At 45.1% G+C, this 16958-nt stretch overlaps 1 protein-coding gene across 1 annotated transcript in view; it reads left to right on the forward strand.

Moving 5' to 3' along the window:
* The first annotated feature begins 11112 nt into the window (after positions 1–11112).
* Map3k5 (mitogen-activated protein kinase kinase kinase 5) overlaps positions 11113–16958 on the forward strand; it is a 210988-nt gene continuing 205142 nt past the window's right edge. Inside the window, exon 1 of the mRNA XM_038339073.1 lies at positions 11113–11886. Coding sequence (XP_038195001.1) covers positions 11421–11886 — 466 coding nt within the window. The 5' untranslated portion in view covers positions 11113–11420. The remainder of the gene's footprint in view (positions 11887–16958) is intronic.

Genomic DNA, 16958 nt, shown 5'->3' on the forward strand with positions numbered 1-16958 from the left:
GGTAGATTCCCAATAGTGGAATTGCTGGGTCCTGGGGTAGGTTGATCCCGAATTTCCTGAGAAACCGCCACACTGCTTTCCAAAGTGGTTGCACAAGTTTGCATTCCCACCAGCAATGGATGAGTGTGCCCCTTACCCCACAACCTCTCCAGCAAAGGTTATTATTGGTGTTTTGGATTTTAGCCAATCTGACAGGTGTGAGATGATATCTCAAAGTTGTTTTGATTTGCATTTCCCTGATAGCTAGGGAGGTTGAGCATGACCTTAAGTGTCTTTTGGCCATTCGAACTTCCTCTGTTGAGAATTCTCTGTTCAGTTCATCGCCCCATTTTTTAATTGGGTTAATTGGCATTTTACCGTCTAGTCTCTTGAGTTCCTTATATATTTTAGAGATCAGACCTTTGTCAGTTGCAGGGTTGGTGAAGATCTTTTCCCAGTCAGTAGGCTGCCTTTGTGTCTTAGTGACAATGTCCTTTGCTTTACAGAAGCTGCTCAACTTCAGGAGGTCCCATTTATTCAATGTTGCCCTTAAAGTCTGTGCAGCTGGGGTTATGCATAGGAAACGGTTCCCTGTGCCCATTTGTTGTAGAGTACTTCCCACTTTCTCCTCTATCAATCTCAATGTGTTCAAATTAATATTGAGGTCTTTAATCCATTTGGACTTGAGTTTTGTGCATGGTGATAGATATGGATCTACTTTCATTCTTCTACAGGTTGACATCCAGTTATGCCAGCACCATTTGTTGAAGATGCCCTCTTTTTTCCATTGTGTACTTTTGGCTCCTTTATCAAAAATCAGGTGTTCATAGGTTTGTGGTTTAAGATCCGGGTCTTCTATACGATTCCATTGGTCAACTTCTCTGTTCTTATGCCAATACCAAGCCGTTTTCAATACTGTAGCTCTGTAATAGAGTTTGAAGTCAGGGATGGTAATGCCTCCAGAAGTACCTTTATTGTATAAGATTTTTTTGGCTATCCTGGGTTTCTTGTTTTTCCATATAAAGTTGATTATTGTCTTCTCAATCTCTGTGAAGAATTTTAATGGGACCTTGATTGGGATTGCATTGAATCTATAGATTGCTTTTGGTAGAATTGCCATTTTTACTATGTTGATCCTCCCAATCCACGAGCAGGGGAGATCCTTCCATTTTCTGGTATCCTCTTCAATTTCTTTCTTCAAAGACTTAAAGTTCTTGTCATATAAAACCTTCACTTCCTTGGTTAGCGATACTCCCAGATATCTTATGCTATTTGTGGCTATTGTGAAAGGTGATACTTCTCTGATTTCCCTCTCTGCTTCCTTATCCTTTGTGTATAGGAGGGCGACTGATTTTTTGGAGTTGATCTTGTATCCTGCCACTTTACTGAAGGAGTTTATCAGCTGTAGGAGTTCTTTGGTGGAGTTTTTGGGGTCGCTTATGTATACTATCATATCATCTGCAAATAATGAAAGTTTAACTTCTTCCTTTCCAAATTGGATCCCCTTGATTCCCTTATGTTGTCTTATTGCTATTGCTAGAACTTCAAGCACTATATTGAAGAGATAAGGAGAGAGTGGACAGCCTTGTCGTGTTCCTGAATTTAGTGGGATAGCCTTGAGTTTCTCTCCGTTTAATTTGATGTTAGCTGTCGGTTTGCTGTAAATAGCTTTTATTATATTTAGGAATGACCCTTGTATCCCTAATCTCTCCAAGACCTTTATCATAAAAGGGTGCTGAATTTTGTCAAATGCTTTTTCAGCATCTAATGAGATGACCATATGATTTTTTTCCTTCAGTTTGTTTATATGATGGATTACATTAATAGATTTTCGTATGTTGAACCAGCCCTGCATCTCTGGGATGAAGCCTACTTGATCGTAATGGATAATTTTTCTAATGTGTTCTTGGATTCGGTTTGCCAGTATTTTATTGAGAATTTTTGCGTCCATGTTCATGAGTGAGATTGGCCTGTAATTCTCTTTCTTGGTTGAGTCTTTGTGTGGTTTAGGTATCAGGGTAACTGTAGCTTCATAGAAGGAATTTGGCAGTGACTCTTGTGTTTCTATATTATGAAATACCTTAAGGAGTATAGGTATTAGGTCTTCTTGGAAGTTCTGGTAGAATTCCGCATTGAAACCATCTGGTCCTGGGCTCTTTTTGGTAGGGAGGTTTCTGATAACAGTTTCTAATTCTTCGCGACTAACAGGACGATTTAGAGCATTTACCTGGTCCTGGTTTAACTTTGGTATATGGTATTTATCTAAAAAACTGTCCATTTCTTTTACATTTTCCAATTTTGTGGCATACAGGCTTTTGTAGTAAGATCTAATGATTTTCTGAATTTCCTCTGTGTCTGTGGTTATGTCCCCCTTTTCATTTCTGATCTTGTTAATTTGCGTGTTCTCCCTCTGCCGTTTGATTAGATTGGCTAAGGGTTTGTCAATCTTGTTGATTTTCTCCAAGAACCAGCTTCTTGTTTCACTGATTCTTTGGATTGTTTTCTGTGTTTCTATTTTGTTGATTTCTGCCCTCAGTTTGATTATTTCCAGTCTTCTACTTCTCCTAGGTGAGTCTGCTTCTTTTTTTTCCAGAGCTTTCAGGTGTGCTGTTAAGTCACCAATGAGTGCTTTCTCCGTTTTCTTTAAGTGGGCACTTAGTGCTATGAACTTTCCTCTTAGCACTGCTTTCATTGTGTCCCATAGGTTTGAGTATGTTGTGTCTTTGTTTTCATTAAATTCAAGAAAGACTTTAATTTCTTTCTTTATTTCTTCCTTGACCCAGGTGTGGGTCAGTAGTTGACTGTTCAGTTTCCATGAGTTTGTGGGCCTTCTGGGGGTAGCATTGTTGTTGAATTCTAATTTTAATCCATGGTGATCCGATAAGACACAGGTGGTTACTAATATTTTTTTGTAACTGTGGAAGTTTGCTTTGTTACCAAGTATATGGTCAATTTTCGAAAAGGTTCCATGAGCCGCAGAGAAGAAGGTATATTCTTTCCTATTTGGGTGGAATGTTCTATAGATGTCTGTTAAGTCCATTTGGTTCATTACCTCCATTAAGTCTTTCAATTCTCTGTTAGGTTTCTGTCTGATTGACCTGTCCATTGGTGAGAGAGGAGTGTTGAAGTCTCCAACTATTAGTGTGTGTGGTTTGATGGCTGCCTTGAGTTCTAGAAGTGTTTCTTTTACATAAGTGGGAGCTTTTATATTAGGGGCATAGATATTCAGGATTGAGACTTCATTCTGAAGGATTTTTCCTGTTATGAGTATAAAGTGTCCCTTTCCATCTCTTCTGATTGATTTTAGTTTGAAGTCAACTTTGTTGGAAATTAGTATGGCCACACCCGCTTGTTTCTTAGGGCCATTTGCTTGATAAACCTTTTCCCAACCCTTTACTCTGAGTAGGTGCCTGTCTTTGTGGTTGAGGTGTGTTTCTTGTAAACAGCAAAATGTTGGATTCTGTTTTCGTATCCAGTCTCTTAGCCTGTGCCTTTTTATAGGTGAATTGAGTCCATTGATATTAAGTGATATTAATGACCAGTGGTTGTTAACTTCAGTCATTTTTAGTAGTAGAGTTTGTGTGTTTCCCTTCTTCTAGTTGTGCTGGTGAAGGGTCACTAGATGCCTGAGTTATTGTCGGCGTTGTTGGACTCCTTGGTTTGTGATTTTCCTTCTATTACTTTCTGCAAGGCTGGATTTGTGGCTGCGTATTGTTTAAATCTGTTTTTGTCCTGGAATATCTTGTTTTCTCCATCAATGGTGAATGCAAGCTTTGCTGGGTATAATAGTCTAGGCTTGCATCCATGTTCCCTAAGTGTCTGTAGCACATCTATCCAAGCTCTTCTGGCTTTCATGGTTTCCATTGAGAAATCAGGTGTAATTCTGATAGGTTTCCCTTTATATGTTACTTGACCTTTTCCTTTGCAGCTCTTAATATCTGTTCTTTATTCTGTATGTTTTGTGTTTTGATTATTATATGGCGTGGGGATGCTTTCTTTTGATCCAGTCTATTTGGTGTTCTGTAGGCTTCTTGTACCTTCATAGGAACATCCTTCTTTAGGTTGGGGAAGTTTTCTTCTATAATTTTGTTGAATATGTTTTCTGGGCCTTTGAGTTGTAATTCTTCTCCTTCTTCTACCCCAATTATTCTTAGGTTTGGTCTTTTCATGGTGTCCCAGATTTCCTGAATGTTTTGTGTTAAGAATTTGTTAGATTTGTTTAGTTCTTTAATCTGTGAGTTTATTTCTTCTATAGTATCTTCAGAGTCTGAGATTCTTTCTTCCATCTCTTGTATTCGGTTGGAAATACTTGTCTCTGAAGTTTCTGTTCGTTTACTCAGAGTTTCCATTTCCAGTCGTCCCTCAGATTGTGTTTTCTTCAATACCTCCATTTCATTTATCAGGTCTTGTACTGTTTCCCTTACCTGTTTGATTGCTTTTTCTTGTTTTTCTTGTTTTTCTTGGGTATCTTTGAGAGATTTATTTATTTCGTCTACCTTTTTGTTTGTCATCTCCATTTCTTTATGGCAGTTTTTTACCTCCTGTTTAAGGTCCTCTATTATTTTTATAAAGTATTGTTTAATGTCGGTTTCTTCTATATCTTCTGGGGTAGGGTGTTCAATTCTTGTTGTTTCGGGATGTCTGGCTTGTGGTGATGTCATGTTGCCTTTCATGTTGTTGGAGGAGCTCCTGCATTGGCGCCTGCCCATCTCTTCCCCAAAGAATGATGGATCCTTCTGCAGACTGTGAGGTCCCCTTGCAGGCCAAGCAGCTCTCAGACAAAGGCCTACCTTGCTCCGGGCAGCCAAATGAAGGAGGGGACCTCCCACCGGCCTGGGAGCACTCAATTCCAGGTCCCCAGAGCCCAAACAGGCTGAGCTGTGGGATTTTGTGGCCCCAAAGACGGGAGGATGAGGAAGGGGGAGGGGGGGAGGATTCTGGGTGCAAGCTGGGAAGGGACAGGGAGAGAGAGGCAGTATCCGGGGAGAATAACCCCTGCAGGAAGAGCAGGAAGTGTGCTGGTGGCAGGGGGGGTTGTGGAGAGTCGGTGGTCCCTCTCCGGGCAGCTGCCGCGGTTCGGGCACTCACTCCTCACTCACCCCAAAGAACGATGGATCCTCCTGCAGATTTTCAGGTCCCCTTGCAGGCCAAGCAGCTCTCGGACAAAGGCCTACCTTGCTCCGGGCAGTCAAATGAAGGAGGGGACCTCCCACCGGCCTGGGTGCACTCAATTCCAGGTCCCCAGAGCCCAAACAGGCTGAGCTGTGGGATTTTGTGGCCCCAAAGACGGGAGGATGAGGCAGGGGGAGGGGGGGAGGATTCTGGGTGCGAGCTGGGAAGGGACAGGAAGAGAGAGGCAGTATCCGGGGAGAATAACCCCTGCAGGAAGAGCAGGAAGTGTGCTGGTGGCAGGGGGAGTTGTGGAGAGTCGGTGGTCCCTCACCGGGCAGCTGCCGCGGTTCGGGCACTCACTCCTCACTCACCCCAAAGAACGATGGATCCTCCTGCAGATTTTCAGGTCCCCTTGCAGGCCAAGCAGCTCTCAGACAAAGGCCTACCTTGCTCCGGGCAGTCAAATGAAGGAGGGGACCTCCCACCGGCCTGGGTGCACTCAATTCCAGGTCCCCAGAGCCCAAACAGGCTGAGCTGTGGGATTTTGTGGCCCCAAAGACGGGAGGATGAGGAAGGGGGAGGGGGGGAGGATTCTGGGTGCAAGCTGGGAAGGGACAGGGAGAGAGAGGCAGTATCCGGGGAGAATAACCCCTGCAGGAAGAGCAGGAAGTGTGATATTGCTCTATTTTTTATTTTTAGAGTTTGCACTTCTAACCTTTATCATTATATTATTATAACTGTGTATAACAGTATCGTAATTCCAAAGTCAAAGTCTACAAAAAATAAGAAATGTTTTATTCATGTCTTCTCTACCTATTTCTTCCCTTTCCAATTTTTTTTTAAAAAAATCTTTCCATACTAAGAAATATACAAGCTTTAATTAGTTAATTTTTAGACAAGCTCTCGCCATTGCCCAGCACTCACTGTGTATCATGGACTGGCCTCAAACCTGTGATTCTACACCACTACTTCTTCTTGAATGCTGGAGTTACAGACCTACATCATTGTGCCCAACTAACTGTGTCTTCCGGTGAATAGGAAAAATGTCTACGCCCATGTAACTATGTCAAAGATGTCATCCAACAATTCTGTACATTAATTACCCAGTCTCCACATCCATTGTCCACATTCTGGGGCCCAGCTGCCCTCTCTGGAGAACTACTGACCCGCTTTCTGTCACTGTGAGCTGTATTAGTTTTCCCATACTACTGACGTGTGCATTTTTGTTATCTTTATCTTTGTCCAGCATGAAGTTTTGATTACCCAGTTATTGCTTTTACTTTTATTCATGCAATTTTTATAAAGCAAACAGCGTTATTAAATTGTAAGTTGCTCCAGTAAGCTACACACTTTCACAGTGTAGAGCTTGGAAACATTGGGGGAAGAGGGAACATAGCAGACTTGAGACTGCTATTCTCAGAAAGGGCAGTGTTCAACGCTGGGTTTCTGAGCATTTCCTTTATCTCTTGCTAAAAATAGCTGTGCCCAAATCGTACAAAGAGCATGGTTCATGCTGGGCACCTGCTTTCCTTGTGGAGTCTGGAGTCCTTTGTGAACTCCTGGCTACCCAGTCTCTGAGCTTCTCTGGTAGGTAACACTTCACATGCACTAATTGCTACCACGTACTGCTGAGGAAATAGTACCCTGATAGACTCTACTAGGAGGATTCCTAGCTGGGCTCTTGTGCCCGATTCCTTTGGGCATAAACATGAACCACATGCTTAGCTGTGTGATTCCTCTTAGCAAATTTTCCACTTAGAGGAGACGTTGAAGTAAAATTACATCAAGAAGGTGTGTGTATTTATGCATTGCTTCTACTACTCAAGTTCATTGATCAGATTTTCCATGGTGTATAATCTACTGTTAATTGCATCTAATTAAAAATAAATTTTAATATGGGCAATGTGGCATATGCCTTTGATCCCAACACCTGGGAGGCATGCAGATTTCTGAGTGAGGGGCCAGCCTGGTCTACAGAGTGAGTTCCAGGACAGTCAGGGCTACACAGAGAAACCCTGCCTCTAAAAACCAAAACAAAAAACAAAAAAACAAAAGAAAGAAAAAAAGAAAGAAAGAAAGAAAGAAAGAAAGAAATTTGGAAACTGTTCTCACTCCATTCCATTTGGTTCTGTTTTGCTTTTTTTCTCTTCAATATGCTCATGCACTCATTTGCATCCTGTATTTTCAAAAACGAATAGCTGTATTAAAGTCTTTGCTATGTCTTCCAGTCAATTCTGTGGCTGTATTTTAGTGATTTTTCTCTATTACTGTTGTTGTTCGGGGCGTTTTGGTACATGCCATATGTATTTTACCCATTTTGTTACAGCTTTTTCAAAGTTTAGATTTTCTGACTAGATTTTTTTGACAGACAGTTAGTTAGTTATGGATAACTTTACTTATGGGTGAACTTTCTGGTTTTTAAGCTAACCTAAAATGCCCTTTAGAATGCTCTACTCTCTCCATGTATTCTGTGAGGTCTGTACCCTGGCTAAGGGAGGGTGGGGTGGAGCATTAGTTATCTCTGGATCTGTGTTAGCTGTGATATTTGTTCATTTTAGGTCCCCCCCCCGATAATTATGCTATGCCCAGAAGCAGCATTTGCCTGAACTGAGATGTTTTATTCTATACCTGTGCTGGGAAGCATTCACCAGAAGACTTAAAGAGCCCTGCACACACATTCCTGCAAGTCTTCTCTGCTTTCTTCTCTCAGGTTCTAACAGCCCCATTCTGTGCTCATCCCAGGACTGTTGGCTTCAGCTTATCACAGCACCTGCCTTGAAATTCCTTCTCATCAGAAGGTTCATCTCGCTCATCCTCTCTTTTCTCCTTGTCCTATCACTGCGGATAGTGCAATATTTAAAAAATACAAAGTGGTGGGGTATGAATATAATCAAAATACATGGCATAAAGTTCCCAAAGAAGAGATAAAAATATTTTTAAAAGAACAGAATGTAGACAATATGCTGCCATTTTTCTAAGGAAGTGAAATACAGCTTTGGTTTCTCACTACTCATTTGAAAAAAGAGATCTAGAATTGTCTCAATGTAAATAACTAGAAAAACCAGGGGTGGGGACTCCAGTAATGTAGTTTTTCCCACTCTGTGTGTGTGTGTGTGTGTGTGTGTGTGCACCTGTTTATTCAGGTACATACGTAAGTGTGTGTAGAGGTCACATGTCGACTCTGAGTGTCTTCCTCAATTGCCCTCCATCTTATTTTTTGAGACAGGATCTCTCCTTAGTCCTGGAGTTTATTGGCTAGGGTGGCCAGCCAATAGGCTTCAGGGATCCACCAGTCTCTGCCCTCTTCTGGCTCCCAGGGCTGGGGATTCAGGTGCACACTATGTACCTGTTTTTTTTGTTTTGTTTTGTTTTTTGTTGTTGTTGTTGTTGTTTTTTTTTTTTTTTTTGGTGCTGGGGACAGGAGAGAGGCTCCCTACTCAGGTTCTGAAACTTGCAAGTCCCCAACTCTTGAGATAAATCTTTATAAGTGGGGTTTCTATGCCAAGCATAAATGTATATGGAATTTTGTTAGATATTAAAAATGTCTTAATTGTATTTTTTGTTAAGACAAGTTCTTGCTAGGTAGCCTAGGCTGGCTTCAAATGTGAACTTTTTGGCTCGGCCTCCCAAGCGCTGGGATTACAGGCCTGTGCCCACACACTCATTATCTTCATTATTTTCCATCCTGCCAGAAATGAGAGTGTCTATTTCCTTAGATCCGGTCTCAAAAGTGTGTGTTGTAAAACGTCAGGAATTTTGCCAATGCATTTAGCAAAAGTGGTTATATTAATATAATTTTAAATTTGTACTTGGATTTTTTTCTATATAGATAAGAGTTAACTGTATTCCCATGACCATGAATTGTATATGGCTTTATGTTTCTTTCTAAATATTTTTTTAGGGGCAGGAATGTATGCGGAAGTTTCTGTCCCGCAGTAGCTCCCAAATAAACACGCTGAGACTTACATTAACTATAAATGCTAAGTCGGTGGCTCAGGCTTGTTACTAGCTAACTCTTACATTTAAATTAACCCCTATTTCTTATCTACCCCCTGCCACGTGCTCATGGCTTGTTACCTCATTTTCTACACATCCTGTTTCCTGGGTGTCTGGCTGGCACCTCCTCTGACTCTGCCCTTCCTCCTATCAGCATTCTCAGTTGGGCTCTCCTGCCTAAAACCTTCTTCTGTTCTGCTATTGGCCAATCATCTTAAAAAAGAAATTTTTATCTTTTTCCTATTTTCAGAAACACATGATTGTGGTACCGGTCTCAGATAACATTTTATTTGTCTACCTTACGCTCCATTTGCCATGGAAACTTGTTATCAGGTTTATAATTTTTCCTTTTAGAGTTTTGAATACCAGTCCTGACATTATTTTCATTTCCATGTTGTAAAATACTTACCCTTCTATGTATTAAGTACTTGCTTAGTTCAGGACGGTCCTTGCGTTGATCTTGGTTGGCTTGTTTCCTCTGGATTCCCAGAAACTTGGGAGCCCTAAGAAGCACTTGTTTAGGAGCCTGGCAATGCATGATTACGACCTAGGAACTGGAAATGACCTTGCCATTCAGGAGAAGATGAACTTAGCGACTGCTTCAAAGGACCTTGAGTGGCAGGTGAGTCGCCCAGGCTTCCACTGTTTGGGGAGTACAATAAAGTCACAAAAAAGGAAAACGCTATTATTTGGAAACTAGCAACAAAACGCTGCAAGAATGTAAGAATTAGGCATTGCTGTAGTCTGAGTTTGTCGTTTCCCCCCAGGTTCCCCTATGCAACAGCACCAAGTAAGGTTTTGGGGAGCTTGACGTGGAATTTTTATTTTGTTCTTTTATAATCTTGACTCACTAACCTCGAGTTAGGAAATCCAAATCCTTTATCTTTTGCAGCTTGCTCCGATTTTCCTGACATGACCTAACAGCATTCTGGAAGAGTTCTCTGGGAACTTACCCATCTGGTTTTGCTTCCCAAAATAAGTGAGAACCTTTTGGTTGCGCTCAATCGACCCATTTCTTTTGTGTGCGGTTCGATTAAAGGAAAAAAAAAGGAAATAAATGAAATTCTTTCTTTCAATTTCGGATGATAATTTCCCCATGCATCCTCTATGTTAAACATCTGGCGGGGGAGGGGCATTTTAAGATGATAAACCAGAATATGAAATCATTCAGTCCTGGAGTTAATCAATTACTCATTAACGATAACAACGTAAGTCATTGGAAATTTTACAAACGCAAAGCACCAGCGGCTGCCACGATAAATTTAGCCGACCACTTCTAAATTTAGCGTTCCTGTCACTTATAAACCACTCTCCACTTGAGGCCTGGGCTCTACGGTGCTAGCTGGGATCCTCCAGCCTCTCGGCACGCGGGCCACCCATGAGCTTCCAGCGCCACACGCGGTCCGAGTGCGTGCGGCCCACGAGCGGACCCGAACGAGGCACGGTGGCTGTGCCCAACGCTGCCACCGCCTGGTGGGGCTGACCCTGACAATACAGGCTAGAGACACTTGTTAGCGCCTTCCCGCAGGGGTGCGCGCCCGGGGCTTTTCAGCCCCATAGCAGGTTCTCTAAGGTCGGGGAGCAGTGTGCTCGGTGAAGGCAGCAGCTTCCCAGCAGCGCCCTCTCCAGGGGCGGGCCCTGGCTCTCGGTGCTGCAACGAGTGGGCGGCCGGAGGCGGGTGGCCGAGACAACGAGAGGCTGTGAGACCGACGCTAGGACTCGGAGGGCGCGGTGATTCGGTGAAAGAGTAGAGGAAGGAAGGAGGAGGCGCCCCAGGAGTCGATGCAGGGGAGCTGAGGCCGAGCAGGGAGGCGGGTCCTTTCGGGTGCGGCCACCGCGGTTCCGGGACGCGGCCGGGGGGGCAGCCCGCCCACCGCGCGTAAGGTGTTCTCCAGGTAACGCAACACACAGAGGGCGCCCTCGCCCGGCCCGCGCTCCACCGGCGACAACGCGCGGGTCCCCGAGCGCGGCGCCCTTGAGCCGCAGCGGCCGCGCAGGTTGGCAGCCGACTGGTCCGCCCGCCAAGAGGAGGAAGCTCTGTCCCTTCCCGCTCGCCGCGGCTGGCGTCCCCACCCCGTGGATTCTCCACCCTGCAGCGGGCGAGCGGCGTGGCCACGGAGGCGCCGAGGAGGGGCGAGCCGCCTCCGGGCAGCGGCGTGGCCCCGGGGGACAGGGCGCCCGAGCGGAGGCGGCGGCGCGGCGGCGAAGGCGCGGCGCGCGATGGCAGCTGCCTAGCCCGGCGTGCACGGAGCAGCCCGGAGCTGTGGCTAGCCAGACGGTGCGTCTGGGCTGGGGACCCCGGGATCGCTGGCGCGGCAGCCCGGCAGGCAGAGATGGGCACCGAAGCCGGCGAGGGCATCACTTTCTCCGTGCCGCCCTTTGCGTCCGCGGGCTTTTGCACCATCCCGGAGGGCGGCAGCTGCCGGAGGGGAGGAGGAGCGGCGACGGCGGTGGAGGGCGAGCCGAGCCATCTGCCTCTGTCGCCACAGCCACCGCCACCGCCGGGCAGTTTCTGGAACGTGGAGAGCGCGGCCGCTCCTGGCACCGGGTGCCCTGCTACCACCCCCGGGAACAGCACCACCCGAGGCCGAGGCAACTCTGGAAGCGGGGGCGGCCGGAGGACCACCGTGGCATATGTGATCAACGAGGCAAGCCAGGGGCAGCTGGTGGTGGCCGAGAGCGAGGCCCTGCAGAGCCTGCGGGAGGCGTGTGAGGTGGTGGGCGCCACCCTGGAGACCCTGCATTTTGGGAAACTGGACTTCGGGGAAACCGCCGTGCTGGACCGTTTCTACAATGCAGGTGAGTGGCAGTTTCCTCGCTGTGGCCGCCGCCGAGTTTCCCTTGGCCGTCATCGTAGAGAATGTTTTGTTTTGTTTTGCTTCACGGGCGGGAAGCAAGCTTCCTATTTACATCACGCGCATTGGGAGCAACCAGAGAGGTTTCGGGACTATCCTGGAGCCCACCGCTCCTAGCAGAGAGGGTGTGCTGGTGCTAGAGACTGTACGGGAGATTAGCTGATTTATGCTGCGGAGCCCCTGGGTCCAAGTCCAGGGCTTGAAGAACACCTTTTTTCAGCATTGCGAGTTAATCGTTTCAATCAGTTCTCTCCAGTCAGTATATTATTAGGTTTTACTTTCACACACCTGTGGCCCTCCGAGGTGCTGTTCTGTTCTAAGTCTTGAGAGTACTGAACGCCTTATGCCAAGCAGTCAGCCGCCTGCAGAGTGTATGTGTGTGAGTTTTAAAAGCATGGCCTGACCTTGCCCTTCTCATTTCACCTTCAGGTTTCAGTGGCTTGAATTTCCCATCTTCTTACCAATTTGAACAGTCAGATAACGACATCCTAGAGTCAAACTACAGTGGACTACATCACATGTGTGTGATCTTTGTTAGAGTCTTACCCAAGAACCAGTGTGTGTGTGTGTTTGTGTGTGTGTGTGTGTGTGTGTGTGTGTGTGTGTGTGTGTTTTAATTTGCCCCAGATACTGTGGTGGGTTTTGGGAGGGTTTATAATTTAACATCGTTTAAAGAGTTCCTATGCTATTTAATGACAGATTTGGTTATCCATTAAAGTGATTGCTAGCGTAATCTATGGGAAAGGGATGTCTCCCTTTTTGGCCCGTTTCAGAAAGTGTTAGAGAGTGCTCATGACTGAAGCAATTAGCTGTCCATTAGCAGATGTCAGCAATGGCAACGTTGCTGCTGAAATGCAGTGAAATCAAGTAAATAGACGTGCTAATTCTTATAATTGTGGTGGTGGGAAAAATCAGGCTTTATGTCTTCAAAAACAGTAAGCTACTTACGTTTGTGATTGTGGGTTTTATATTTCAATCTAATTCTCTTACAGCCTCCCTTCCAAACACCTGAAGTAGGCTTATGTCTGTTTTGGAATTCAGCCAAAGCTGAATATTTTAAGAACAAGAAGAACTTCATGTTAAGAAAGCCAGACTAAATAAACTGGGAATTTCTGGTTTGGGTATTTTTTAAACAGTCTGTGTCTTCATAACTGAACATGAATATAATATATTATAGCTTGGTTCTCGGAGTGGCTGGCTATAAAAATTACATAAACATAACTTTTCTAAAAATTATAGCACTCTTATTTTTGGATTATATTTTGGAAGTAGCTTCAAAGGACCAAATGATATGAGAGGAAAAAAGCCAAATAAAAACTTGAGCTTATTTTTATTGCAATGATAGAGTGGGCATATTTTCCCTAGGAGTCCAGGAAAAAAAAATTCTTAAACCATCAGCTAATATGAAGGAAATTTTTCTAACAAGGCCGTCCCCTGTTAGTCTCAAATACCGTCTCTGCAGAAAGGAGAAAGGTTAAAGAGCGCAGACATCGGAGTCTATCTCACTTAATCCCGTGACCCAGCCTAGGATAAGAATGTTACTTAATTAGGCGGGATAACTAATCAACCCATCGCTAGTCCTAGGACTCTCAGACAGTGATTGGTCAGCGCAGAATGCTGACCCTGAACATTCACAGGGGCCTATGGCTGCCTTTATGGAGGGCACATTTGCTCCCTCTGTAGACCAGGCTGATATAGAGCATAGGGGGATCTGCCTGCTTCTGTCTCCAAGACAAAAGTGCTGGGATTAAAGGTGTGAGCTATGACCCACCATGCTGTTAGAAGGTATCTTACTCAGCATGAAGCTGTGATGGAATGGGGGTGGTGCCAGTTTTGTCCTGACTCTTCTCTTCGTCTTTTTAAACTGAAGGCTTTGGATGTTGATGGTAGTCAGACTTAGGTTTTTCCCCTGATGTCTAAGAGAGTGGCCACTCTCCTTTCGTAGGAGCTGGCCAACTGTTTTGGTTGTTGTTCGGTTTTGTTTTCTGTCAGAGGCCAGACAGAAATGTTTGAGACTCTGCAGTCTTTCGGGTTTCCATCTCGGCCATGAGAACTGCTAGAAGCAATTTCTAAAGAGAAGGATTATGCCACCGAGAGTCTGAGGCTAGCCTGAGCTATACAGTGAGTCAAAGGCTAGCCTGAGCTACACAATGAGACGGTCTCCTTTTCAAACACAGAAGCCAAATGAAGCCAGCAAAGAGAGTATGGCTGTGCGTGGCAAAACCGCACAGTTGGAAGGGCATGGCCCTCCTGGTGGGCTGTCATCCAGCTCTGATTTGGGTCCTATACTTGTGAGAAAGGCTTTTCTTGTGCCTTCCAGTAGGGGTTATTTATTTGAAAAGTTCACCAGGGCACAAGTGGAGAAGGAATTAAATCAAATGTCTAAGATTTCCCTGAATCCTGTGTATGTGTGCAAACAAGAAAGCAGGCGTATTGGAACAGGAGCTTCGGGGTCTGGATTCTGGTCCTGTTTCTTCTGTAATCTTGAGTGAGTCATCTAAACTTTCAGGAGAGGATGGTTTGAATGACCTATTCTGTTCTTTAAATTTTCAGTCTGATTACTGCAAATGACTCATTGTACTTCATAGAGATTTGTAAGTGCTGGTTTATGGCCTGTCCTTGGTCCTGAGGAGATCAGAGAGTGGGAGGGTGGAGCCTGTGACTGGGCCATCACAGAGTCACAGAGCCCATGTAAAGGTCACTCAGAAGCCACAGATTCCCACACTCAGAGCTGGGGTAGATGGGTTGAAGGGTAACTTTTTTTTTCTTATGGTTTGAGACAGGGTTTTTCTGTGTAGCTGGGATTCCTTGAACTCGCTCTGTAGACCAGGCTGGCCTCTAACTCAGAGATCCTCTTGCCTCTGCCTCCTGAGTGCTGGGACTAAAGGTGTGCTCTACCACTGCTGGGTTAAAGGGTAATTTTTAAAAAAAATGTCCATTAGTGTTTTGCCACGGGAAGTTTTGGGTCCTCAGAAACTGGATTACAGACAGGTTGTAGGTCCTGGGAGTTGAACCCTGGTCTTTTGGAAGAGCATTCAGTGCTCTTAACTGCTGAGCCATCTCTCCAGCTTCCACAGGGTAGCTTTTTAAAGGATGTGGCACCCGAAGCCAGATGGGAGACTAAGCAAGGATGGCCCAACCTGGGTCTTGTTTATTGTTGTGATTTCTTCTCCAGCGCTGGAAATTGCACCTTGTGCATGCCGGACAGGAGCTCTGCCACTGAGCGGCGGCAGCCCAGAGCCTGGGTGGCAGCATTTGGAAAGGAAGGATGGAGCCCAAGTAGTTCAGCCTAGTAGAATGAATAACGGGATAAAGAGTGCCCGTATTGTTAGACTTTCCCCTATTCTGTGTGCTGATGTCTGTTTAATGAATGCATTGGAACTGAAGTTTTCACCGAATTCTGGATTTTATTATTATTTATTCTGGTTTGTTTCCGGACTGTGTTTGCCATTCTCTTCTTCTTTCAAGTAAAGCTGATTCATGCTTAATTAGTACTGTTGTGAAAACCATTCTGCGTCTTAAAGATAGTTATGGCTCTATACAGAAGAGAATCTCGCTCAGAGATGGTAGATACCAAGCCAGACCACACCTGCTCCAAGTCCTTTGCATGGTAGGCAGTACAAGTCTGCAGAGGCTACGGGTGTCAGTGATACAGGGTGATGCCTTTGTGAACAGACCTTCAGTGCTCAGGATTTGAACTTGCTGTGCAATGGAGGATGACCTTTAACTTCCGATCCATTAGCTCCCATCTCTTGAGTGCTGGGTTTATAGTCAGCCTCCCTTATATACAGTACAGGGGATCGAACCCAGGACTTCATGCATGCTCAGCCAACCAAGTAACATTCCCAGCTCTTACAAATACTTAATGGGCACTGGTTCTATGTGTATCGCTGGAATGACCTTCCGTGTCTCCTTATTTTGCTTATGAAAATACTGAGCCGTAAAGAAGTTCTGCATGTTCATTCAGGTTCAATGATTTAAGATTGCGTCACACCTTTCCTCGGTATCAGTGTTGGAGGCCGTGGATTCAAGATTCTGGCTTTGCCAGCGTTCGCCTATGGAACCCATGCACTACTCTAAACACTCGGGAAATGATGTTTCTGATCCCTTACGCTGGGGTTTTGAAATGCTCCTCTGAGTCTTAGACCAGTGTAGACCAGTGGCTTTTGCTCTGATGCATTTTGTCAAATACCTCTGATGCCTTTGGTAGGAGGAGCATCACCTTGGATAAGGGAAGGGGCTGAGAGAGACGATGCGGGAAGAGAAGGGTGCTCAGTGAAAGAGGAGGTACTAGCAAGATGTGAGAATACTTTCCATCTCTTTCAGCTTTCTTCCTTGCCCACCCTGCTAAGGACCTTCAGCTCCCCGCTGATGTAAGGCTTAGGGACCTTGCTTGGCTCAAAACCACCTACCTTCCTCTTGGTGGGCGCTGGATTAGATGGACTGCCCACTTCCCCTTTCCTTGCCATGAGCCATTATTGCATCTGCTGGGGCCTTCCTCTTAGCCTGACTCATTGAAGATTGCAATCTCCTGCTCGGTGTTTCATGCTCTAGCAATCGTGGGGAGCCGGAAGGAAGCACGTGGTAGTTGAAATTTTAGGCTCTTAGCTTTTCTATTTTCATCCACATTGTGTTTTCAGTGGAGTTGAGTTTGCACTCAAAGTGGCCCTTACGCTGTTTTGCCAGAGTGGCATCTGACCTCTCTGGGCTTTGCCTCCATTGCCTCATGCTCACTTTCTTAGGACTTCCAGTTCTGTTTGGTAAAATAAAACATGAACCTTGGACCCCTCTGTCTTAGACTGAGTTCTTGAAAGTTTTACTGCTGACTTCTGCATTTCTGCTTTCAAGTCCAGCCCAGATTTTATAAGTATTATCATTCACTTTGGGAGAGAGGATGAAGTGTGTATTCCCAGTGAGCCAGTAGTTCCCATGAACCCATTAAAAAAAAACTCGAGAGAACCGAAATGTACTTGCCAAGACTTTGTTTTTCTAACTAAAGATATTCTAACATGAAGA

Source organism: Arvicola amphibius, chromosome 8 (genome assembly GCF_903992535.2).
Source record: "Arvicola amphibius chromosome 8, mArvAmp1.2, whole genome shotgun sequence".
In the NCBI taxonomy this organism is placed as follows: Eukaryota; Metazoa; Chordata; class Mammalia; order Rodentia; family Cricetidae; genus Arvicola; species Arvicola amphibius.